This window comes from Leopardus geoffroyi, chromosome E1 (assembly GCF_018350155.1).
Source record: "Leopardus geoffroyi isolate Oge1 chromosome E1, O.geoffroyi_Oge1_pat1.0, whole genome shotgun sequence".
NCBI classification, from domain to species: Eukaryota; Metazoa; Chordata; class Mammalia; order Carnivora; family Felidae; genus Leopardus; species Leopardus geoffroyi.
In genome coordinates this window covers 48,061,931-48,085,255 of record NC_059330.1, presented here as the reverse complement: position 1 = coordinate 48,085,255, position 23,325 = coordinate 48,061,931, and the positions used below count along the sequence as shown (strand labels likewise).

The following is a 23,325-nucleotide window of genomic DNA, read 5'->3' as shown; positions in this document are numbered from 1 at the left end:
GGCAGAGTCGGCATCTGTGTTACCCAGCTCTGAGCCCAGGGCCTTGGCCTCGGCAGGAGTCGGTAGCTGTGCTCGTGGCTCACTTTGTGTAGATGCTTGGCCTCTGGCTGGTTCAGAGCTGGCTCCTGCCAATACCGCGTGCTGGGCCGCCAAGGTCAGATGGTTTCTGATGAGGTGGGTTTAGGAGGCCCATTGGGTTTGGACTGTGGTGTGGCTTCTTGTGACTTGTGTTGACCCAGAACTGCAGCTGATTAGAGCCCATGAGGAAGATCCCCTCCCCAGATGCCTTCCCTGCCCCTCTGCCTTATTTATATATTTATTTCTTTCTTTATTAATAAATGTTTGTTTATTTTTGAGGGGGGAGGGGCAGAGAGAGAGAGAGAGAGAGAGAGAGAGGGAGACACAGAATCCGAAGCAGGCTCCAGGCTCTGGGCTGTCGGCACAGAGCCCGACGCGGGGCTCAAACTCATGAGCCGTGAGATCGTGACCTGAGCTGACGTCGGATGCCCACCTGACTGAGCCACCCAGGCGCCCCTGTGCCTTTTCGTAAAGGGTTGACTTTAGTTCCCTCCCGAAGACCCCTCGTCCTGGCCTGCTCAGAGCCACAGTGGCTACCACCGGCCCACCCTCTCTCTGCCTCCAGAGCGCACCTCCTGCTGGCGGGTCCTTGGCCACAGGCCGCCCAGCGACCTCTGGTGAAGATGAGTGGCTGCGGGAGGAAGGCCCTGACCCTGCTGAGCAGCGTCTTTGCTGTCTGTGGCCTGGGTCTCCTGGGCATTGCGGTCAGCACTGACTACTGGCTGTACCTGGAGGAGGGCGTGGTCCTGCCCCAGAACCAGAGCATGGAGATCAAGATGTCCCTGCACTCTGGCCTCTGGCGTGTCTGCTTCCTCGCAGGTAAGGGCACCCCAGGTTGGGACAGCCTGGCCCCAGAGAGAGGGGCGGCTTGTGCCCCCTTGGAAAACCTGACCGAGGGGCTTTCCACGGGGAGGAGATGCCCCTGCTGGCCGGGGGGGGGGGGGGCGGTCCACCAGGGACGGTCCTCGTCAACTCTGGGTGGCGCTCCCTGCAGTGACCAGGGCCTGTTCCAAACTCAAGCCCTGAGTCACGATGTCATCCCCCCGGGACCTGCGTGTCCTCACCTGAAAGATGACTGTAACCACGCCTTCCCCGAACTGCACCTCGCAGGCTGGACGAGGTGGCCTCACGCGGGTCTGGAACTGTTCAGGGACTTCTCCATCTCAGGGCCTCCCCACAACACTCCAAGGCAGGACTTCCTTTTCCAACCTTACGTGAAGATCCGGGGAGGCGAAGTGAGTCTCCGTGACTCAGCGTCACATGTATCCGCTAGTTTACAGAATGGGAACTACTTAGCGGTTTTCCTATTCCAACCCCATGAAGTGGGAAAGAGATAACACAGATGCGGGTCCTTCCAAATCTGCAAGATGGTGTAGGCTCGGATCCCGCCTATCTGGGCCTCCCTCCAGTTTGCTGGGACTTCTCTGGAACCCTTGAGTTGCCATTCCCAGCACTTGGCCTTTATCCCTTTATCATGGCCCAGAGCCACCTGCACAGGAGGAGCATCTCCATACTCTGTGACTGGCCGCAAGCCTGAGCTGGCTGGAACTGCCACCGTGTGATCACTGAGCATTTCTTGAAGGGCCCTGTCACCTACGTGCACACTGGGCAGAGGGAGCATGTGGTCCCTTTATAATAAATAGGGTTTTGGAGGATGGGGTGGTGATTGGTGCCCACCGGTATTCAGCAGGGAGAGCACCCCGAAGCCTGGCCTCCTGGTGACTTGTGTCTGCTTTGGGAATGGCACCTGACGTTGACCTCACCTCCCACCGCCCTAGACTATGTGACATCGATCACATGGTCACACGTAAATGTGAAGCAGCGTTTGAAGTCCCTAGGATTTGGCTTCCAAAATGATTGACAAGGCTTTCCGGGCTCTGTTCCATGACACCCACCCTGGAGAGTCTAAGCCAGCCATGCACCATCGTTGGCCGAGCCTGCCCCAGAGCAACGAGACGGCCGCCAGATGTGTTATTCAACCTCCGGTTTGCAGGGCGGTCTGCCTCCCATGTGACTCTTGATGCGTGGGTCCATCTTCACAGTGGCGCTTCTGTAGGAAACATGTGACGTCGGGATGTGATGTCTGCAGGAAAGATGTGGGTCACCAGCCAGGGACGGGATGCCCTGGGGTTAGATCCAGCCCAGGTGCAAATACACTGTGGGTCAAAGCCCCCAGAAGCAGCTGGGAACCCCATTTGAATGTACTAACTTCCCGTCCACGTTTCAAGAATCACCTGGAAACGTCAATGATTCTTGTCTTCACAGGTGAGGAGCGGGGCCGCTGCTTCACCATAGAGTATGTGATGCCCATGAACACCCAGCTGACATCAGAGTCCACCGTCAATGTTTTAAGTAGGTGCCTCAGACTTTCTGACCTGGGTCACTGGCTTCCCAGAGCAGAGCAGGGCAAAGGGAAGAGTCGGGGCGACCAGGCTGTTTTGCAAGAGCTAACGCCCTGTGACTCGGCCGGCGGTGCTGGCCTGAGCTCACCAGAGCTCACTCTGCCGATTATTCTTCCAGTGGCGATGACGGTCTTGTGACCCAGGCAAGGGAGAGGGCACTCTGCCTCGTGTCTTAGCCCGTGCGGGCTGCTGGAGCAAAATGCCACAGACCAGGTAGTTTATCAACAACAGAAATTTCTTTCAGTCTTAGAGTCCGGAAGTCCAAGATCACGGTGCCGGCATGGTCACGTTCTGCTACAGCCGGCGCCTTCTTGCTGTGTTCTCACGCAGATAAAGGGGAGAGGGAGCTCTGTGGGGTCTCTTTTATAAGGGCATTGATCCCAGTCATGAGGGTTCCACCCTAAGCATTCAAGCTATAGCACTCGGGGAGCTAATGCAAATTCTCTGGCCCCCAAGGTTGACCTCATGGCCTTTGCCTCACCAGGGCTGATTCTGAACGACCCGCCTCCACCAGTATGAACTTGCAATACAATTCTGGTACTAATCACTCCAAGTTAGCACAAAGTCTCAGTTTAAGTTCTCAGCCCCCAACCGGACTGCCCTCACTTCACACACCAGCTGGAAGTTTGGAAGTCACCAAGGCCACCAACATTTCTGACAAGCTGGCTACAAGTCAGGGGTTCCTGTGACCCCCTCAGGTTCAAAAAATTGCTAGAACCACTTGTAGAACTCAGGAAAGTGCTATACTTATCACAGTTTTATTATAAAGGATACAGATCAAGATCAACCAAATAAAGAGGCACGTAGGGTGAGATCTGGGAGGGTACTGAATGCCGAGTCTCCATGTCTTCTCCCCACAGAATCAGAACACATCACCATCCTGGCACATGGATGTGTCCACTAACCTGGAAACACAACCAGGCTTTGGGGCCGAGTTTTTACTGGGCTTCGTTACAGAGGCAGGTTGAGTGAGCTATCAACCACATGACTGAACACAATCTCCCCCTCCTCTTCCCAGAGTCGGGCCTGTATCACATGGCTCAAAACCCCTAAACTTCTAATCCCATGGTTGGTCTTTCCAGCCCCCATCCTGAGCCAGCTGATTGGAAGAAACTCGGTGTAGTCAGGGAGCCCACTATGAATATCAAAGACACTCTTATCACTTGGGAAATTCCAAGGATATAGAGGTCATCTCTCAGGAACCAAGGACCAAGATCAGATACATTTAATATGCAGACCATTCCCAAAATTGAAGAAAACCAAGGCCAGGAACTGTCTCCTGCACCACTCAGAGATAGATGCCTTTGCCCATGGAGAATACCCCCAGGAGAGGAAGTGGGAAGCGTGACCAGGCCCTTCCACAGCTGCCATATTGGATGCCTAGTAGTTTGTGCTGGGAGAAAAGACAGAAACATGTTGGCCCTTGAAATCAGACCTCCCAGCCCTGCCTCAGGGACAGAAGCCCTGCCAGCACTGGGAGGTCCCCAGGCCCCCCAAGGAGGGTATGGAGCCCAGAGAACTGGGCCAGCCAGAAGACTTCAGGGACCGGTTGGCAAACACTTCCAGGAACACTTGAACTGGGTGGGTGAGCGGGAAGTGAGGCCGTGGGAAGGTGACAGTATCCTCTTGTCCCCTCGATTAGAAATGATTCGTTCGGCCACACCGTTCCCTCTGGTCAGCCTCTTCTTCATGTTCATTGGGTTTATCCTGAGCAACATCGGACACATCCGTCCCCATAGGACTATACTGGCCTTTGTCTCCGGCATCTTTTTTATTCTCTCAGGTAAGACGTGCTGTTTTCTTTCGTGCACTCTGGACTCTTGATCAATGGCTCTGCTCTGGGAAGTACTGATCACAGCTGTGGGTCAACCCCTGGCCCTGGAGCCACTGAGTTAGTGCCCCAGGAAGAACGGAGTCACAGTGAGGGACACCGCTGATGACCTCACGTCCATCCATGACCCTGCGAGAGGAGAGACCTAACAGGCTCACCTGGGGCAGAGTGGGGATGACAAGCCTGGGCTGTCTCCTCACGCCTCACTGTTACCACCTCTTACTTCTTAGTTCCACCAGTAGTGAGCATACTTATTTTTGAAGGGGGTATTTCTTCCTCATTTTGCAAGAAAGTGCAACCTGCCTTTGCTATACTGGCCCCTTCACTCCCAGCCCTGAGCTATCCTACAGGAGACTCCTACTGTCCGCTTCACTTTCCAGTCACACCCCATGCCCAGGTCCCTTAAATATGGATCTGTCTTTTTGGATCGACACCAGGTTGTCTGTCTGTCATTCATTCATTCATTCATTCATTCATTCATGATATCTACCAGACTTTATTCTGGTGTTGGCATCATTGCCTCCAAAAAGGTCAGCATTGTGGGAGATATAAACAAGTAGACAGTGAATTTGAACACAGCAGAAAAAGGACTATGATAGCAGTCAACCAGAACTGCTATGGGGCCGAGAGCAGTGGCTGAAACTCAGACCAAGGTTTGATCAGGGAAGACGACCAGGAGAAGGCGAGCTGAAGGATAAGTAGGAATTAGGTAAAAGAGTGAGTTGGGGGTGGGGATGGAAAGGGAGCCTGGAGGAAGGAGAGAGGATGGAGTGGGGGGGGGAGGGGGGGTAAGGTGCAACGTGGTGGGAGGAGAGATGGGATGTGAGGTCGCCTGACAGATTTTGGACATTGTGAGAAACCTCAGAAGGATGTTGAGCTGAGGGATGATATGATCATATTTGGGGATTTGGGAATGACCACCTGGGGAATGAAGGGAGAGGGGGATGCAAGACAGGGGCAGGGAGAGCAGGTGAGAGGTTATTTCGGTGGCACAGGAGAGAGGTGACGGTGGCCCAAACTAAGGGGATGAGAGGAGAGAAGAGGGAGTGAAAGCATTCAGGTGACATTTGGAGGGTAAACTCAACAGGACAAGGACTAGGTTTTCAAGGGAAGAGTCAACGGTGGTGCCAAGTTCTTGCTTGGGCAGTGGGTGGATGACGTGCCACATCGTTGATCTAGGGACCACGGGAGAAGAAGCAGATTTGGGCCCAGCTCGTGAATTTAGTGTGGGAAATGCTGAGTTTGAGGTGTGCGTGTAACATCTGGGAGGAGGCATCCCAAAGGCTAGAGGGTCCGTCCGTCCTTCCTTTTCTCCTTCCTTCCCTCCTTCCTTCATTCCCTCCTTTCTTTTCTCCTTCCTTCCCTCCCTCTTTCCTTCCTTTCTTTTCTCCTTCCTTCCCTCCCTCCTTCCTTTCTTTTCTCTTTCCTTCCCTCCCTCCTTCCTTTCTTCTGTTTCCTTCCCTCCTTCCTTCCTTCCTTTTCTCTTTCCTCCCTCCCTTCCTTCCCTCCCTCCCCTCCTTTCTCCTCCTCCCTTCCCCTCCCTCCCTCCCTTCCTTCCTTCCGCTCCCTTTTTTTCTCCCTCCATCCTTTCTTCCATTCATCTGTCCATCTTTTTTTCAACTGACCCATCCATCTTCCATCCATTCTTCCATCTATTAATCCATTCATCCACCTTTCCATCCATCAATCCAACACATATTTATTGAGCACCTGCAGTGTCCTAGGCCTGCCCTCTGCATGGTGATATTTCTACCTAGTCTAAGAGGTACAGACTCGGGTTAAACTGTTCCTTTACCTTTCTATGAACTTCAAATAGTCAAGGCTGTACAGTAGCTTCAAGGCACCTGAAGTTTTTCAGAAGCAGGCAACGGGATCAGAAATCTCAGAGTGAACTGGGCCACCTGAAGTTGTTTTCATGATAACAATAACGAGGATTCCCTTGGGCCAGCAATGATTCCAATGTGAGTTAAGCACCGAGGAAGGCTTGAATCACACCTGTTTTCCTTTAATGTTCCCGTACAAGATGCCCTAGTTTAATCATGTGAGTGGAATTAAGCCTGAACAGCTCAAAACAGAGTAATTAATTATGTCCTGATTCAGTTACAGTAACTAATTGAATGCCCGAGGCAGTCACTTGCACCACTGCACAGGAGTTGGGGCCCCACTGGCCTCTTGATTTAACGCTTGCCAGAATCTGGACAGACTCTGGCTTAACCTCTCCTGCCTTACAATCTCAATATGCCGCACCCACGGTCAGCTGGGCTGTGAAGACCACGGGCCACTTGGTCTCCACAAGGAGGTCACCACCCCCTGCTGGAGATGGGGATTGGACGCCCTGGCCGCCTCTACCAAGGGAACCCATCTCGTTCCTCAGTTTAGCAAAAGCCACGTGCTAGTTCAGTGGTTTACACCCTTACTTCACATTATCATCAAGAGCACAGTGCCAGGGGCCCAGCCCAGGCCAAGTGACTCAGAATGTTCAGGGATGGGGCTCAGGCAAGTATGTCTGACAGGTCATCGTAGTGGGCAGGTGGGTTGAGACCCACGGGGCTTCCCTGGCCCAGAAGGTGGCTGGATGGGGAGCTTTCTTAGCAACTGTCTACTTTCTAGAAGGTGATGGTCTAAACAAGGTCTTTGGGAGGAGAGCTCCTACTCTCGTTCTAGTCCAGACGGAGACCATTGTTACCACAAGGCCCACAGCTTCCTTCCTGAACCCCAAGGGGAGGTGGGTGCCCCATCAGCAAACTCCCCGGGCTTCTTCCCTAAGCACCCCCTTGCCCTTGCCCCAGGCCTCTCTCTGGTGGTGGGCCTGGTGCTCTACATCTCCAGCATCAACGATGAGATGCTCAACAGGACCAGGGACACGGAGACCTATTTCAACTACAAGTATGGGTGGTCGTTTGCCTTCGCTGCCATCTCTTTCCTGTTGACAGAGGTAACCTTCCCCCAGCAGGCTGGGTGGGGGCGGGGCAGGAAGACATTCGGCGGGGGGGAGGGGGGGGACGCACTCGCCGCCCTTCCTCCTCCCCGGAATGTATCACTCTCTTCACCCCCGCCCGCTCCTCCAGGACATCCCAGTTCTGTGCCCGCATGCACGTCCCTCCCGGCTCCAGCTGCTCTGGTGGCTGTGTCCTGTGCAGGCCCCAGCTGGGGAGCAAGGCCAGGCCCCCCGGCAGTGAGCTCTCCTCTGCTCTCTCCTCACTGTAGAGCGCTGGGGTGATGTCCGTGTACCTGTTCATGAAGAGGTACACCGCCGAGGACATGTACAGGCCTCACCCCGGCTTCTACCGTCCCCGTCTGAGCAACTGCTCCGATTACTCAGGCCAGTTCCTGCACCCGGACGCCTGGGTCCGGGGCCGCAGCCCGTCTGACATCTCCAGTGACGCCTCCCTGCAGATGAACAGCAACTACCCAGCCTTGCTCAAGTGCCCCGACTATGACCAGATGTCCTCCTCCCCCTGCTGAGCCTCACCGCCTTCTTCCCTGGACCGTGGACAACCAGACGGCCCTTCCCATGCTCCCCTGACGGTCTGTGAGCCCCAGGCCCTTGGTTGACAGGCCCAGGCTGTCCCCACCACGCTTCGCTCTTGTCCCTTGTCCCTTGACCCGTGTCGTCTCCAAGCTTCCCCAAGAGCGGCTCTGGCTGCCCCCAGCGTGGGGTCAGGAGTCTGGAGCCAGCGGACAAGCTGATCGGCTGAGAGTGTGGGCGTGGCCCCGCCTCTCGGGTGCCAATCACTCCTGCGGCTCTCCCCTTCCTTGGGAGACGCGGCTGTTCCAGCTGTGTTATCTGTCCCCACACACCTTCCTCCGTGGCCCCAGGCCGAGACGAGCTCTGAGATGCCGAGTTCCTTACACAGACCCAGCCGGACCTGTGTACCTACCAACTAGCCTTGCCCCGTGTTCGTGTTCTGGACCATCAGGGCGAAAGGTGAATCTCATACGGAGGTCTGGCTGGTTCAGAATTGCCAAGCAGTGTTCCTCGTGAAATCCCTTATCCGTTTTCGTTACCCACGTCGGTCCGCGTCACACGCCGTCCTGTCCTCCCCGCCCCCCCTCCACCCCATAGGCTGTGAATCTTCTGTCCTCTCTTCCCACCAGGACTCGGCTGCCCCAGCCTTGATCCCTACCGGGCTAAGTGTGGGGGTGGGGGGGTGGGGGGGGGGGATTCTGAGGCTACTCTGAGAAAGTCACAAAGAGGTGTTAATGGCTGATGATGTCTTAATACGTACGGCCCTATACCGTTTTTAACAGGGGTCTTTAATGCCTTAACCCAAGAAGTGACTCTGACAAGGAGAATTTCAGACTTTGGCTGGTCCGAGTTAGTACCATCAGGCACTGTTTCAGGCCCTGGGGATACTGCCCCTGCTCAAATGGGCAGTATTTCCTGTCCAAGGCCCTAAAATAGAATCCTACAGACACACGTCTATACCACCTAAGTAGAAGGCAGCTTTCAAAGAGGCTGCCTGGGATTTGGAGCTGGATTTGCCAACACCTGGTGCATTTTGAGTCTGAGCAAGCCAGACTTGGAAGGATCCAGCTGCTCTCTGTGAACATTTGGGGGTTGCCCTTTAATCCTAACACAGGGCAGTATCTGCTTCCTGGACTTGGGGCCTATGTCGGCAACTAGATGGTTCCAGATGAGGCATGGTGATGCCTGTTTTCCTAGTAGCAAAGCTGGGCTGGGAGGTACCAGGCCCTCTCCATGAAATCCAGCGGGGCGGGTAGGGAAATCAATAGAAGGGCCACCGCAGGATGTGACCCCAGTTCTCCAGGCATCTTCTCAGTGTGTGTAGTTCTGGTTTTGAGATTGTGAGTAGCGAAACAAAGCCAGGCTCTCTGCCATGTGTTTTTGCATTGCCAGCTTTTCGGTCTTTCTCTTGCTCTCTTTAAGATAGCGTTGGGTTCCAGGTTCGCAGGGCCACCGTGGGCAACACGTGGGCCCTGGAAAGCTGTACCAAAAACCACACATCTGTGGGTATGGACTTGGAAAGGACAGTCTATTCGTTTTCTAGAACTGCCGTAACAAAACACCGCAGACCCGATGGCTTAAAACACAGACCGTTATTTTCTCACAGTCCTGGAGACCAGAAGTCAGAGATCAAGGCGTCAGCAGATTCGCTTTCTCTCCCTGGCTTGCAGACGGCCATCTTCTGGATGTGTCCTCACAGGGACAGGGTCTTTCTTCTGCTTGTGTGCCCACCCCTGGTGTCCACATTTCCCTCGTATAAGGATGCCAGTCAGATTGAATTAGAGCCCGTGCTGAGAGAGCCCGGTTTTACCTTCATCACCGTGTAGAGGCCCTGTCTCCAAATACGGTCACATTCTGAGGTTCTGGAGGTGAGGGCCTCAACACGCTACTTTGGGGGCCACACAATTGAACAGGTACGGGCAAGTTGCTCCGTAGCTGGATTATAACACCTGCTTCACAGCACAGTAGAGAAGATCAGAGAAGGCGATTCTGGTCCCAGCTCAGCCAGTCACTCAGCACGGATCCTTGGGCAAGCCCGTCTGCTCTGAGGGGCTTGGCCCAAATTATTTTCAAGCCCCCCGCTTCGCACACACCCGCCCCCAACTCCATTGATTCAGCCTCGTGTAGAAAGCTCCAGAATGCCATCATACGTGACTTTTCAATCCTTGCCTTGAAACTGATAGCAACTATAGACCCAACCCAACTTTCCAGTCCATTGGCACCTTGCAAATGACCATCACACTCTGGTTACTGTTTACAGAATAAAACGGAAACCACATTCTTCTCCGCAGTAGAGGCATCGGTTAGTGTACATGCAGACCAGTAGGTAGCATTTCCGAACTGGACCGCTTGTTTAGATGTGCTCTTCTCCGGTTTTTGTCAATGTGATTACCCTCCTAAGATGCACTTTCCTGTCTCTCATTTCCCTTTCTCTGTCACTGTACTGAGCTTGTTTTTGTGCACCTGGAAAAAATAGAATCCACGCCTAAACACGAGCTGATTGTTGACTGACGTCATTAGGATGGGCCTTTTTTGGCCTGGCTGCTGGACTTGCTAAGCCAAGAAGCTCTTACCTTGGGAACATACAGCTTCTGCTTCTCTTACGAACAGGTTCTGGGTCATCGTCCTCCTTCATGAGGGAGGGGGGAAGGTTATCGATCATTGTGGAACCATTATGGTTTCCTTTCCGTCCACACACGAATCTCAGAACTGGGGGTCTGTTTGCAGCCTCCCCACAATCAAATATTAAACTGTGTAATCTCAACTCAGAAATCGTAATCCGGCTCCTTTCCCAATGCCCTTGCTGATCTCTTGTTTCCTCAAGAACTCAAAAAAACACATTGATGAGATTTTTTTTTCTCACCCTCCAACACTTGAAGAGGGAGGGTAATGAACTGAAGTCTGATAAATTGGGGAGTAAAAGCACTCAGGGTCACCAGTGGTTGGGCAGGAATAATTCCACTGCTGGCTCCCTCCCACATGGAACTCACCAGCCTCCTCCTTGCCCCGGGGCGGGGGGGGTGGGTACTCTGCAACACCCTCTGTCCCACCAGATGGCCTTCAGAGGAATGGGGTGTTATTAGGACTGTGGACTGAGTTGATGGGGAGGCATTTGGGGGCAAATCCCCAAGTGCCACCAGCTTCTCAGTGATGTGTCGGGGGGGGCCCTTCCTTAATGTTTGGGTAACTCCTTTCTCCCCACATAAAAGTGGTGTATTGGGGTTCTCCAGAGAAACGGAACTGATAGGATGCACCTAGAGATTTATTTTAAGGAATTGGTTCCCATGGTGGTGGAGGCTTGGCAAGTCCAAAATCACCAAAATCAGATGGGGGACGCCAGCAGGCTGCAGACTCAGGGAAGAGTTGCTGTGTGAGTCTGAAGGCCATCTGCTGGTAGATTTTCTTCTTGCTTGGGGTAGGTCAGTCTTTATTCTATTCAGGCCTTCACCTGATTGGACGAGGCCCAGCACATTCTAAGAAAGAAGCCGTGTTACTCAAAGTCCACTGCCATAAATGGCAATCTCATCTGAAACACACCTTCACAGAAACTGCCAGAATAATCTGGGCACCATGGCCCAGCCAAGTTGACACATTAAATGAACTATCACAGATGGATAAAGGGCAGATGAGATCCGGGGAAATGGTATTCCATCTTCAGCATTGCAGGGTAGGTGGGGCGCCTGCGTGGCTCAGTCAGTTGAGCATCCGACTCTTGATCCCAGCTCAGGTTATGATCTCGTGGTTCGTGGGATTGTGCTCCTCGTTGAGCTGTACTCTGACGGTGAGCGCCTGCTTGGGCTTCTCTCCCTCTCTTTCTGCCCCTTCCTCACCCTCTCTCTCTCTCAAAGCAAATGTATAAACTTTAAAAAGAAGAATTGCAGGGTAGGGGTGAGATACAGGAGTAGGGGGAGTTGGCGCATCTCTGCTCACCCATGCACGCACGTATACGGCCACACCCAGGGCTCTGTTCTTTCGCAGGCTATCCCTCCAGCCGAAGCCATCTCCCTGACGAGTGCGTGGAGCGCATTTGCAGCTCCCCCAGTGTTGGCTGGTGTCCTACACTCGGTGAATACACGCTCCCATGCTAACACAACCCTTGAGAAGTTTCTCAGCCTCTGGAACACGAACACTCCGTGAGTGGGAACAGGTGAATGAGTGGATTCCACCGAACGTGCCAGATGGGCCAGGGCCCAGCCTGCACTGCAAGTGTGAAGTCAGCCATGGCACCGAGTCTCAGAGGCCGCCAGGGTGCAGACCTGACTCTCCCCATGGGGGTGGAAGGTGGTGAGCCGTAGCTGGGCCAAAGCCCCCGCCCCCCCAGGACCCAGGATGGGCGCTGGGCCTCAGGCCCTTCCTTCTGGAAGAATTTTGTTTGCTGGATTCCCACCTACAACTGCACTGGGGTCCTAGTGACCTTGGACAGGTCACACCCTCCCGGGGCCTGCCTCGGCTTCCTCATGTGTACTAAAGGCCCATCTCCCCGTCTGTTTCTGAGCCAGACTTTTCTGCCCGGGTCGCCCGCCCTTGGGTGTTTGCATCCAGCGAGGCTTCTGCTCTGCTGGTTCCAGGGTGGCAATGGACCTGAGTTCCCTGCAGGGCACTGCTCCCGCTCTGCGTATTGTCAGCAGCCTAGGGACCTCCTTTTTTCATTCATACAACGAGGGAGTTGGATAAAGTCATCTGCAGGTTCTGTCTCCAGCTCAAAAGACTGTAAGTTCTGTAGGCAAAATCCAACCAAGCTCAAATGATAGACCCCCAGCCTCTGCCTCCTGCCAAGGGCACCCAGATGACACCCCCAAAGAATGCAGAATTTAGCTAAGAGAGCACGTACTCGGGGGACCTCAAGGAAGAACAAGATTGTGTATGATAGAATGCAAATGACAGGCCCCAGAATAGCCGGAGGGGAGAGGAGGGAGGTTTCAAAGATGAACTCAGCTGTCCCCTTCTCAGCCAATGGGAATGGGAGGCAGTGGAGCTTCTCAATCCAGCGTCTGCTCCCCTGGATGGCGTTATGGGAAGTGAGGCCCCGGTGAGCCAACTCCGGAGGTCAAGAGCCTCCAAGGGGTTCAAGGTCAAGAGGCACCACTTTCGTGCCAAAAGAAGGGCAAGAAAAATCTTTCCCAGCTGAAAGGTACCCAAAATGTGACTATGTCTGTTAGGAGATGAAAGTTTCCAGGTGGGAGTTGGGTGAGGGGAGGGAACTGACAGTTCCCTGAAAAAGCTCATCCTAGAAATGTCATCAGGAGCTCAGTCTTGGCCTTGATTGGCAGATGAGATGCTGGCCGATTATCCCAGTGGGCTGAGGGCTCCGGGATAGGATCCGTGGCTTCCTCTGCTGAGTCCCAACCCAGCCTTTCCACCTCGGAGCTGGGCTTCAAGCCTCCAGCTACCCCCTCCAGGAAAACCAGTGGCACATTTCAGGCCTCAGTTTCTCCACCCATAAGATGGACAGCCTCCTCGGCCTCTCTGCCCTGGGAAGGAGTGAGTCTGAGTGACAACTTAAATGGGAATCCTGGTGGTGCCCAGTGGAGCAGATGTACTGGCTCAGGGCTGAGCACTGGTTCGGAGTCACCATCTCTATGCCCCAAGCTTAGCTGACTTGCTGTGTTTTCCCGGCCCTGCCCCGCTCCAACCCCTCATCCTGCGCGTAGCCTGGGAGAGGCTTTTTTTCCCATTCCTCTGGCTCTCTCCTCACCAGCAAGGAGCAGTTTTGGGGGGACGTATCTGATACCCCACTGTTCACTGACCTTGGCCTTGAGATCCTCCCTTTTTAAAGCTGGTGGAGATCAGATTCTGGCTTATGCGCTGCAACGAATAGGTCATTTCAATGGCAAGTAATAGTTTGACTCAAACTGCTTTAAACAATAGGAGTATTTCTTATCTTCACGTCAGGAAGGCCAGGAGTAGGTGTGGGTCCAAGGACTGGCTAATTCATGGACTCAACGATGCCATCAAAAACCCAAGTTCTTTCCATCTCTTGGTGGTGCCGCCATTGACTTTATCCTCAGATTGGCAGCAATCCCAAGGGTCCTATCTAGATACAACAACATCAGAAGGAAGTGAAGGACTATCTCTTCTCCTGTGGCTTTCTGAGGAAGAAAGACCAATTTCCCAGAAGTCTCCACCTCTGGGGTCATGTGCCCATTGATAAACCACCATCTGGCAAAGGGAAGGGATGACCACATACTCCAGTCATCTATTGAAATAACAAGTTACCCCAAACCTCAATAGCTTCATCGCCATCATATCACTATTTCTGACACTTTGGGGGGGCTGACTGGGCTCAGCAAGATGGTTCTCACTCAGGATCTCTCAAGGGGTTAGAGTCAGCAACTATCATCTTCAAAACTTCCTTGCTCACTTGTCTGGCAATTATGTCCACCGGGACCACAGCCAGGGCTGTCGGCTGGGACACCTATGCACAGTCTCTTCACAAGGCCTGGTCTTCCTTGGAGAATGACAGCTGGGGTCTGAGAATGAACATCCTAAAAGACAGGCGGTATTGCCTTTCTTTGAAGTAACCTCGGATGTCATCCGGTGTCCTTTCCATCATAATCACCAGATCACCCAAATGTAAGGGGAGAGAACGCAGATCCTGCCAGTTTGAGACGTGATGCGCATCAAAGTCCTCTTGTGAAGAGAGGGACATGAGAAAGGAATCTGTTGTGGCAACCACCTTAGGAAAATACAATGTGCTGCACTATGATTGGCTTTGACCAATTGTTCTTCCAGTAGAGATTCTGATTTTGTTCTGAGCTGGGCACTGAGACTGTTTCTCTAACAATTTCCAGGTGATGTCAAGACTGTGCCATGCTCTAGGCTCTAGGGACTGGGTTCCAGGCACATGAGCTTTTTTTTTTCTTTTTTTTTTTTTTTTTTAAGCTCCCAAGGTGGTTCTCGTGTGAAAGCAGAGTTGATAACCACTGGCTTCGATCTACCAGGATTTCCCCCTTCAGATTGAGGATAAAGCCCCTTCTGAGTCTGGTCGGGGAGTACTGCTTCCCAAATGAAGTAGAGGAAAAGAAGGGAAAATGATCCTGGGTGGGCAACCAGAGAGGCTAAAGGCCCAGGCATCTTCCTTGCTCCCTCCCAGCCCACGCAGACCCTGCCTCTTTAGACGAGGCTATGCCATGGGCAAGATGTCAAGTCCATGGGCACATTCCCGGCCTCTCTGCTCCTGGGCCCTTTCCCTGCTGAGCTGGTACTCATCGGGATGCAGGAAGGGCCTGCCTTTGAGAAAGAGGACAGCAGTGCTCAGCATTCTGGAGCCAGTATTCTCTCTGCCCCCACTTTCGGGGCCAAGGGATGGACTTCTGGCTCTGAGTAGGCCTTAGATGCTCAGAAATGACCTTACAGTCTCAGGGCTCCGACACAGAATTTAAACCAGTCTTCATCACTGGTCTTTGAATAATTCATTTCACACTCAGCAATCATAATAAGAACAAGGCTTGAGGGCTTTGGAGGTTTCTGATCAGGCAATAAAGAGACCGTGTATGACAGTCTTCTCGGCAGACTGGACTTGGCTCAATTTTTATATTAAGTCCACCCACATCCACACATCCCCCTCCTACCCCGTATTAGACACAATAGAATCCGTGTGAAAATACTATGGAGTCTATTTTTTAAAAGACGACAACTATGTGTTTAAAATGTAAAAGTCCTCCTCAGGTTATTTGTCTTAACAAAATGGCCAAGAGGCAAAATTAAACCAACCCAAGAGGCTCCAGGTGAGCACCACACATTAAATCCAAAGCAATTCTCAGTGCCCTAAATGATCAAGGCTGGATGGTGTCCTACGAGGTCAGTGGCAGATTCGGGGAAAATGGATTCACCATCTTGAATCAAGACATGGTTTCTTGTGAATGTCAGTCTAAGGCCCTACGAGTTCAGCAGAGGGGTCATCGCCAGACGTCGTCATCAGCGTGCATGTAAAGCCCTTATTCAGAGCGTCTGGCACGTAGTAGGGGTTTTGCGAGCATTCCTTCATTTAGCCCTCTCAATCCGGTTCGTGAAAGGACACTGACACTTAAAGAGGGTTGGGGGCTTGCTCATAACCACACAGATGATATTTGCGGTGCTCTGAAAGCCCTGTTTTAATTGGTTGCTACCTGCAGTTCTAAATGCCCCACACGGCCAAAGCGTCCACTTCCATAATCAGAGAAATAGTCCAGGCTCCTGTTCGAAGATTGATGGGGAAGAAAAGGTCTCAATAAGTGGGAAAGAATGGTGAGGTGCCATTCTCCTGAAAGCTCTCCATTTACTACTCTCATCTCTGCTGGAAAAACTCACTGCTTCGTCCTTCACTCTCACACACAGCACTTACGACACCAGATGCGTGTCGGTTTCCCCACACCAAGCTGGGTGTCCCACAATTCAATTCCACTCTGACATTAACCAGAGTTGGCGCAGACCCAACAGGCTAAGAGGGTTCGGTCCTGTGAGACTGTTCCCCACTTCTGATGCCAACTACAAGAAGGTCTCCAGGTTACGCCCAACTTCTGTCCAACTTGGCTACAAATCAGGGGTTCTTATGACTTCACTCCTTGGATCCAGTCACTTGCTAGAGCAGTTCACAGAACTCAGGGAAACACTTACACTTCCCAGTTTATTAGATGATAAAGGTTATGATAAGGATGCAGATGAGCAGGTGGATGAAGGGATACACAGGGCGGGCGAGGTCTGGAAGAGTCCTGAACACAGGAGCTTGTAGCCCTATGGAGTTGTAGTGTAACACCCTCTGGACACATGAGTGCGTTCGCCAACCCAGATGCTCTCCAAATTTCCTCCTTCAGGATTCTTATGGAGTCTTCATCATGTAGGCCTGGTCAATCGTTGGCCCAATTTCCAGCCCCTCTTCCCTGCTGGCAGGATGGGGGGTAGGGCTGAAAATTCCAGGCTTCTAATCATGCCTTGGTCTCTCTGGTGACTAGCCCCCATCTTGAAGCTATCCAGGAGCCCACCCAGGGTTGCCTCATCAGAACAAAAGACTCTCCCATCACCCGGGAAATTCCAAGGGATTTAGGAGCTCTGTGCCAGGAACCAGAGAAGAGACCACCATGTGTATTTGCTACTATTTCACACAACCAATGTTGGAAATGGATGTACAACTCCACGTTTTCCTGCATGCTGGCCCCTCGCTGCACTCTCCTCTTTTTTTTTTTTTTTTAATTTAATTATTTTTTAATGTTTATTTTCGAGAGAGAGACAGAGACAGAGCGCGAGCAGGGGAGGGGCAGAAAGAGAGGGAGGCACAGAATCCGAAGCAGTCTCCAGGCTCTGAACTGTCAGCACAGAGCCCCACGCGGGGCTTGAACCCACGAACCGTGAGATCATGACCTGAGCCAAAGTCGGACTCTTAACTGACTGAGCCACCCAGGCGCCCCTGCCCTGTCTCCTCTTGACAGCTCCTGGAGGAAGGCTCACAGCCCATGTTTGGCCTGACTGATGAGAGTGTGACTGGCGTCATCCGGCTTGCCCAATGACCTGATCCTGACAGTGCTGGGGAGTCAGCCTCAGATGCTGGCCATGAGTACTCAGTGGACTCTGGCCTCCAGGCCCCATTTTCCAGGCTGAATCCCAGGACACTGTGAAGCAAATAGCCGGTACAAGCACGCGGAAAGGGAGGCCTTGACAGTCTGAAGCCCACCAGCTGGAGAGGAGGAGGGAATATTTCCGTTTGCTCAACAGAACGTTTCCTGAAACACCATATGTGTGAGCTCCCATGCTGCTGGCTGCGTGAAGTGCAAAGGAAAAAGTGTAGCACAAATGAATTTTACTCCAACACTACTTAAGTGTGACAAATGTCACCTTGTTTTTCTAAATCAAATTAAGTCTGACCTTGAGCCCCCCCCCCTCAACTGGGTGGCGGGAAGTTCAGTGTCTCCAAGGGTTGCCCAAAATCCCAATGGGGAGGGCATGACAGAGGCCATCGGACACCTGGAATTCCACAGCCCAGCCCAGGGTAGGCGCTAGGGTCCCTGCAGAGGCAAGGACATCCATGCCTGGTGTCCAATGGCCTCAGAAACACCTGCCTTGGGCCTGTGAGGGACTCTAGTCTCAACCACTCTAGGATCCCACCTATTACACTCCCTGATTCATTTCTTTCCCAGGATGGGGACTGTCCCCAGAGTTGGCTGTTCTCCCTGACCTCTTCCAAGGACTTCCTTCCAGCCTGTCCCCTTGGAAAGATACTCTGTATTCTCCCTCAGTGGGTCCGTAGAAACAATGGTGGATTCTCTTTCCGGGATCGGGGGGGGGGGGGGGCGGAAGAAAGAGATGAGAAAATGATCAAAGCATTCGTAATAATTTACCCTGTTAGACTATTAATAATAATTAAATTAGTACTAATGCATTATTTTAGCTATTGTTACCATTATTATGTCAGCATCTATGCAAGCAGTTTATCCTACATCATTTCATTTTATTTATCGATTCCAAACCCTAGAGCAGAGTTGAGTTAATTACACTCTCCGGGGGCGCCTGGGTTGCTCAGTTGGTTGAGTGTCTGACTCTTGATTTAGGCTCAGGTCATGATCTCATAGTTTGTAAGATCCTGGGGCTCTGTGCTGAGAGTGCAGAGCCTGCTTGGGATTCTCTCTCTCCCTCTCTCTCTGCCCCTCCCCTGCTCACACCCACACGCCCCCCCCCCAAAAGTAAATAAATATTTTTTAAAAATTACACTCTCTAGTTCATGGTGCGTGAACTGGTCTGTCACTGGTCCACAAAGGCTTGGCTCTTGGTTTCTTATTTATGCATGTGTTTTTCCTTTCTTCTCCTACCCCATGAGTAACCACTCAAATGTATTTCATAAGGTAACTTTTTGTTTATCTGTTGCTCCTTAAATGTGTGTTGTTGAGTTTTTTTGCATGTAATTTGAATTCGAATAAATGGTTTCACATTATGTCTGTCATTCCCTTTCTTGCTTTTTCATTAACACTGCTGTCGTGATGCTTCTGTTTTTCTCCACGAACTTGTAGTCCATTTCCTCTAATCACCACCTTTTGCCTAAATCCCAGTGAAAATCCCACTGACAGACACCACAAAAATGGGGTTAAGAGGCCAGAGTCAAGAGCTCATCGCCCAGACCTTACAGACCTTGTGGCCATTGCCTTGGGATACCAAAGTGTGGAATGCATCACGGGATATGTGTGCACTTAATTCGACCAAACGCTGCCTAGTTGCTTTTCAGAATGGAGGCCACAGTTTCCATTCCCACAGGCAAAGCATGAATGCTTCTATATTCCACTCCCCGCCCCCCCCTACCCTGACTAAAACAGTCCAGCATTCCTCAATGGCAGCCTCGTTGACATTTTGGTTCAGATGATATTTGTCGTGGGGGCTGTCCTGTGCATTGCAGGATATTTAGCACGTTCTTGGCCTCTACCCCGTTGACACCAGTGGCACCCTCATCCTCCGTCATGGCGACCAACAATGTCTCCAGATGCTGTTCTCTGCAGGGGGTAGGCAGGGTGTCCCTAGTTAAGAACCACATAGGCTTATCTAGCTTTCTCTTGTTTGTCGTCTAGTGGGTTTCACCGACTATTCCACGAGGGGACCATTATAATACCTTCTTCCAGCAGAGGAAACTCAGAGAAGGTAAGTGATTTACCTGCAGCCACATATCCGAGAAGAACACTCTCTGAGCCTTCCAAGAGCTCACAGTTTCACATGGAAGACACATCATCCAATCAGAGATCTTCTGTGGATGAATGGACCAGCCTCATAATTTGGGAACATGAAAGAAGGAGGGTTAATTCTCCCAAGAGTAGCGGGGAGGGAAGGGAAGAGACAGCAGAAAATGGCGGTGTCCTTGAGCCGGTCTTCAGAGGATGGGAACTGGAGGCTAGATTGTGTGATGCCAAACCCGAGGTTCCTACCACTGTGCTATGAGGTCGCCTTCTGCAGGTGAGAGTATACGTTCATCTTCAAGAGCTTGGGAAATACAGACAAATGAGAGCAGGGAAAGAAACCATGCATAGCCTCACTACCCAAACAAATCCACTATTTTTAAACCACTGCTGAGTTTTTAAAAATGTCAGCCAGGGGTGCCTGGTGGCTTAGTTGATTAAATGTCCAACTCGGGTCATGATCTCATGGTACATGGGTTCGAGCCCTGCGTAGGGCTCTGTGCTGACAGCACGGAGCCTGCTTGCTTGGGATTCGCTCTCCCTCTCTCTCTGCCCCACTCCCCTGCATTCTTTCTCAAAATAAATAAATGAACTTTAAAAACTAACAATGTTTTTAAAATTAAAAAATGTCAACCTTATTCAAAAGTAGACAACATAGAATAGTGAGCTCTCCTGCACCCATCACCCAGTTTCAACCAGGATGAACACATGTCCAACCCCTGAATGTTTAGAAGCAAACCCCAAACATCACATCATTTCCTCTATAAGCATGGCACAGTTACCTATATACGCTCAGATTCTTTTAAAATCACAATACCGAGAGGCACCTGTGTGGCTCAGTTGGTTGGGCGTCCAACTTCAGCTCAGGTCATGATCTCACCATTCGTGAGTTCGAGCCCCGCGTCGGGTTCTGTGCTGACAGCTCAGAGCCTGGAGCCTGCTTCGGATTCTGTGTCTCCCGCTCTCTCTCTGCCCCTCCCCCACTCACACTCTATCTCTGTCTCTCAAAAATGAATAAGTGTTAAAAAAATTTTTTTTTTAAATCACAAAGCCAATAATAACACACTTCAAGAATACCTTAAGTTTGACATCTGAAATTGGGAGACGTGAAGTTAGTAACCCTTGACAGTCATGGTCCGGATCCATTGTTTCATTGGCGGTTGCGAAATGTGAGTATTCTAATACTGCTCTTTCTTCATTGACGAGCTGGAATACAGCTCCAGAGAAACGTCCCCTCATCTGCTTTCTGCTTTCTGTACCTTGATCGTCACTCTGTTCTGTAGCTGCATGTGTCCTGTGGTATGGATGTGCCCAGTCTCCAACCGATGGACATTTGGGTTGATTCAGCCAAAACATCCACTAAGGGGTACCATTTTGCCAGCCCTCACTCAGAAACCATTCTTTGACGTTATCTCTATTTTCAACACAAATCTCCAAGTTGTAAATTTTAGTGCGATGATTCTCTGGCCCCTGTGCTTTCCTCTGTTCCAAGGCCACTAGCCACCATGAGTTCTCCTCTAAGTCCGCCCTGGTTAAACGGCTCAAGAATGGCCACTTCTCTGCCAGCCTTCGGAGAGGCCCAGGGCAAGGCTGGAAGGCCATTCCCTGGAAGGCCGGGTGAGTTTCAGGTTCTCCCGTCACAGGGTGACATTGTCAGGAGCTCCCGCCCCCCACGTGGAGAGGGGACTTTCCTGGAGGCCCCTCCAGCTGTGACTCACCAGCTCCTGAGCCCAAACCCGTCGGGGGAACTACAAATGGATTCTGGAGAACAGGGAGTGAAAGCCACCTCTGTGTGGGAGAGGATGTTATAATATCAGGCTGTCGCCAAATTAACGTTATTAAACAGATGCACAAAAATAGCAGCCATAATTATTCCTATACAGTAGCTCAATCTGGAACTTTCCGTGCGTTTCCGTGCCCCCTAAACATAGGGCTGTTGCTATTCCTGCTCCTTTGGTTCTTCCTCCTTTCCTCTCTCTAAGATGTTGCAGAGGAAAGAGCCCCACCTCCACCCCGCAAGCTCCCGGAACCTCTTTGTCGCCTTGGGAAAGAAGGAAAGGATGAAGACTAAGGTTTCTTCAGTACCTGCTATGTGCCAGGCCCCTTACATATGAAATTCCACTTAATCCTCGGAACAATCTAATGAAGGAAGTGCTGTTATTCCCATCAGACAGATTAGCAAACTGAGTCCTAAAGAGGTCATGTTAACCTAATGGCCACTGGCTTGTAGATATGAAAGCCCAGGTTTGACCAACTCCAGAACGTTTGCCCTTTGCCATTCTGCTCCACTGCTCCTCTGACGGGTATCTCCCCAACCTCCTCCTCCACCTCTCTACGGACGCCTCCCATCCAGGCACCTGCCCACAGCACCACGGCTTTTCGAGCTGGCTCTGTCCCAAGTGAGTCCCGTGTGTCCCTGCTCGTGGCCTGGCCACTGCCCCAGGTCAGCCCCAAGGCCAGGCTTGGGCCAGAGCCCCTTATAGGGGAGCAGGGCAGGAGGGAAGGGGCCCACGCAGAGGCCGCCACGCTGGTGCGAGGACAGCAGGTCACGGCGGAAAGGCCAGAGCCTCAGAAAGTGGGGCCCAAGCCCAGCTCTGGTCACCAGGCCAGCTTGTCTGGCGAGGGTGGCCTCATCGTCGAGGGAGAAGGTGCACTGCATCACACAGGGCCGGTCCTCACGGCAGCAGCCTGGTCCTCGGTCAGACAGGTTGCCTCCCCTCTCAGAGCCCTGGGAGCACTGACGCCTGCCTCTACGTCACATGTTAGAAACGTAACAGAGGATTATAGAGAAGGTGGGCACGTAGCCATTGAGGGCCTTCCCGGGAGCCACGCTCCGGGATGAGGACACCAGTGGTCAAACCCAGATGCTGTCCCTTTGGGCTCAAGAAGCTCACAGGTGAGCAGAGCAGAGGATGACGACGGCGACGATGATGATGACAACTATTATTACCAAGTGGTGGACACTGTGAGCACCACCCGGCCCCGCCCTCCGTGAAGGACTTGTCATCCCCGCAGCCATCAGTCCCTTTCTTTGACCTGCAATGACTGCCCCAGCTGGGAACCGCTCCCCCAGGCCAGCTCAGCTGCTCTGTGTGCAGCGCCCCCTTGGGGTCGAGGCTGGGCTGCTCCTCTGCCCGATACCGCGCCAGGTGGACAATTGCCATCGCACCAGCTCTTTCTCTCCGTCGGCTTCCAGAGGAACGCGCAACAGGATGTCACTGTAATTATATAAGCGCTGAGCAAATCAGGATCCCGGGGCTGCCTGCAGGTGAGCTGAGCTGGCGGGATGCACAGGCAGCGGCAGGAACTTGCCATGGAGGACATCTTGTGTATTCCTCTGCCCGGCGGACCCGCTCCCCTTCTGGCCAAGGAGTGGCCAAGGAGCCCGAGCTGGGCCAGTGGTGGGCATTCACACCAGATAAGCTAAGGTGGGGAGCTCCCCTGCCCGCCCCCCCACTCCAATGAAGGCAGCTCACTTCTGCACTGATTTCACACCCCAGGCAGGTGCCTCCCTGTCCAGGCATCTCAGACAGCCTGCTCTTGATGTCCCCGATGTCATTTGACTTTCCCCCTCAGAGCTGGCCCTGGAGCTGGACAACTCAGGTAGCCTATGCTCTTTCCTGCTTCAAGCCACTGTGATCTCCGGGTTTCTCGCTGACCTAAGTAGCCACACTAAATAAACCGTGCTTGGCAGCTTCACAGCTGGGAATTGTTCTCGGTCCCTACTGATTGGTCGCCTCTTCCGTCCACGTCCCTTTCCCAATCTGTAAGTGCTATGTACGATTTGCACATGCAAAGAAGCACTTTTTTCCCCTTAAATTTCTAATGCTTCCCCAGCTCTAGAAGAAAAAAAAAAGAAAGCTAACAACGCTGCCCTCTTCTGGCCAATTTATTATTTTCCTCTTTAATACGTGTCCT

At 52.2% G+C, this 23,325-nt stretch overlaps 1 protein-coding gene and 1 long non-coding RNA gene across 3 annotated transcripts in view; both read left to right on the top strand.

Annotated features, from left to right (window-relative positions):
• Positions 1–10,554, top strand: part of CACNG5 (calcium voltage-gated channel auxiliary subunit gamma 5) — a 39,771-nt gene extending 29,217 nt beyond the window's left edge. For both annotated transcript variants that reach the window (XM_045489490.1, XM_045489489.1), the window contains 5 exons: positions 644–897; positions 2,344–2,430; positions 4,123–4,263; positions 7,101–7,246; positions 7,519–10,554. In XM_045489490.1, coding sequence (XP_045345446.1) covers positions 702–897; positions 2,344–2,430; positions 4,123–4,263; positions 7,101–7,246; positions 7,519–7,776 — 828 coding nt within the window. In that variant the 5' untranslated portion in view covers positions 644–701 and the 3' untranslated portion in view covers positions 7,777–10,554. The remainder of the gene's footprint in view (positions 1–643; positions 898–2,343; positions 2,431–4,122; positions 4,264–7,100; positions 7,247–7,518) is intronic.
• A 9,935-nt stretch (positions 10,555–20,489) lies between these two features.
• On the top strand, positions 20,490–23,116 carry LOC123604687. The gene is made up of 2 exons (XR_006715428.1): positions 20,490–22,675; positions 22,908–23,116. It is a non-coding gene; the product is annotated as an uncharacterized LOC123604687 (long non-coding RNA).
• Positions 23,117–23,325: the final 209 nt, after the last annotated feature.